General features: G+C 37.1%; 1 protein-coding gene across 2 annotated transcripts in view; it reads right to left on the bottom strand.

Annotated features, from left to right (window-relative positions):
* Positions 1-2270, bottom strand: part of IFT140 (intraflagellar transport 140) — an 84633-nt gene that overhangs the window by 42135 nt on the left and 40228 nt on the right. For both annotated transcript variants that reach the window (XM_066561165.1, XM_066561164.1), the window contains one exon: positions 2073-2269. In XM_066561165.1, coding sequence (XP_066417262.1) covers positions 2073-2269 — 197 coding nt within the window. The remainder of the gene's footprint in view (positions 1-2072; position 2270) is intronic.

Genomic DNA, 2270 nt, shown 5'->3' with positions numbered 1-2270 from the left:
TCTATATACATATGTATAAAACACATAATTTTATATATATATATATATATAAATATATAATTATATAAAATATTATATTGCACTCTCCTTCTGCTGTACAGCACAGAATTGTTGCGTTGGCTGCATGGCAGCAGGGTCAGCCAGAAAAGATACCAAGTGTGTGCAATGAGAATACAGGAAAGAGGGAACCAAACACATTTTCTCTGTCTGCATCAAGTTCTTCTGCTCCTTAAAAATAAAACAAAAAGCTATAGGAGACCAATGACAATAGCTTGGGAGTTAACAGGCAATCTGTGAAAGCAGAAAACTCACTATAGATTAAGTGATGGGTTTAAAAGCTGTCTAAATTTCATGACTTCTAATCCTTCTATTCACCTCTCTACAAGGAATGGATTCTCATTAGCTGCAACACCTGCTCCCAGTCCCAGAACAGACCAGAGAGTAAAAAGCAAAAGCAACTCTAACTATTCTCATGTAAGGAAAGGGATTGCAGAAGAATTAAGTTGCATTTTTTTCAGACATTTCTTTTGTATCCTGAGACACAGGTTTGCTAGTGTCCTATGTGTAGACAGACATTAAAAATGAGAAGGGTACACAGCTAGAACAGGCCACACATGCTGCTGAAAAAATGTTTCAGTATTACATTGAGGGAAAATGTCCACAGGAGGCTACCAGAACTCCCTAAGAATCAGATACGTGATTAAAACACATTGTTGGGAATAATTACAAGAAAGAAATATTCCAGCCCAAATTGGTTTATTTTCTCTCCAGCTAGTTATAACATTTGCAGTAGCATTAGAATGCTATGACAGGACACCAGCTCTGCCCAGCAATGCTCAGAGCCACATAACACAGGGAATATTGGAGAAGAGAGCTGCCACTCAAGCACCCAGACTGGAGAATAAGACAAATATACAGGACTTCAGGACTTTGAGATTTAAAAACAACCTGCCTGATAACTTAATATGATAATGAAGTGAAAAATTAATGCCTTTAGAATTAGGTATAGTGTTTATAAGCCTTACCCTGAGAAGCACATGGCCTCACAAAAGTCATATGCATCTAATTTTCAGAAAGAAAAACAACACGTCAAAAACTATTATGCAGGAATATATGGGATCCAGGAACCTGAGGCAATGACAGGTGTGTAAGTACTCTCAGAATGCTGCTCTAAGCAAAATTAGTGATAGGTTTCAAGGACCATGAGCTGTGAGTGTTACAAATTCCTCAGGACTATTGTGTTGCTGCCAGCTGAGTACACTGCTTTGCTTCTTTATCACTATTACTACACTTTGTTAAAATGTGGTCATCAAGCTGGCTCTTGAGTTCTGTTCTGCACTCAGTTTGGATGTCATAAGAAACTCAACCCCAACTGCTGCTTTGCACCATGTTCCAAATGAGCAACACTCCACAGAGACTGATGCTCTAGAACAACTGCACTGCTCTAGACTGTCAGGGGAAATACCATAAAGCTGACAAAGAGTTTCTTCTAGCAGTAGGTTTGTAAAAACCAACTAAGATTAGTATTCACCTGTCTGCATTGATTTTCTGGAAAAAAAAAGAATTCCAGAAATAATACGTTATGATTAAATGCAGTGGTTTTTAAAATAAAATATTGGACTATTTAAGAGACATTATATTATTTCCTCTAATATTGCAATATCCATATTATAATAATGTACATGTGAATTTAAAAATCAGCTATGTGGTTGGTAAATCTGTAACACTCAGTATTGGTGTGATTATTTTAGATGTATAAATAAAATTGTGAAGGTTCATTTTCTTCTAGTGATGACATTTTTGCTATTCAGACACAGCATAAGGTTGCAGGTTATCAGTAATTCTTTCTTTTTTAGCAAAAAATAACCCACAATGTATTATAGACAAAGAATGAGCAGAGAATGCTTAGAATGTCTGTGAGATAAAGATGTTTCATCTGGTTAAAAATGAAAGGGAGAATGAAATCAGAGAGGGAAAAGGTAAGGAGAATCTAGGAGGATTTACACTTCATACAAACTTTTAACAAAAATAAACTGCACCCATGAAGAAATAGATGCAAATAGTTCTGATACCTTTTTATCAGCTTGATGGATTTGAAGGCCTCATCCATGTCTCCAGCAGTGAGATAGTAGCTGAAGTTCAGCATGGCATCCTGGGTGGTCTTATCACAGTCTCCCAATCCAGTGAAATCTCTCATGGGTCTTCTTGCAGCCATCTGAGAGACTGTTCCTGAGCCAGACTCTGATGCTCCCTTCTCAGCTTCTCCCATC

The sequence above is a fragment of the Molothrus aeneus genome, chromosome 16 (assembly GCF_037042795.1).
Source record: "Molothrus aeneus isolate 106 chromosome 16, BPBGC_Maene_1.0, whole genome shotgun sequence".
In the NCBI taxonomy this organism is placed as follows: domain Eukaryota; kingdom Metazoa; phylum Chordata; class Aves; order Passeriformes; family Icteridae; genus Molothrus; species Molothrus aeneus.
The sequence above is the reverse complement of the archived record's forward strand: the minus strand, read 5'-3'. Positions and strand labels throughout refer to the sequence as shown.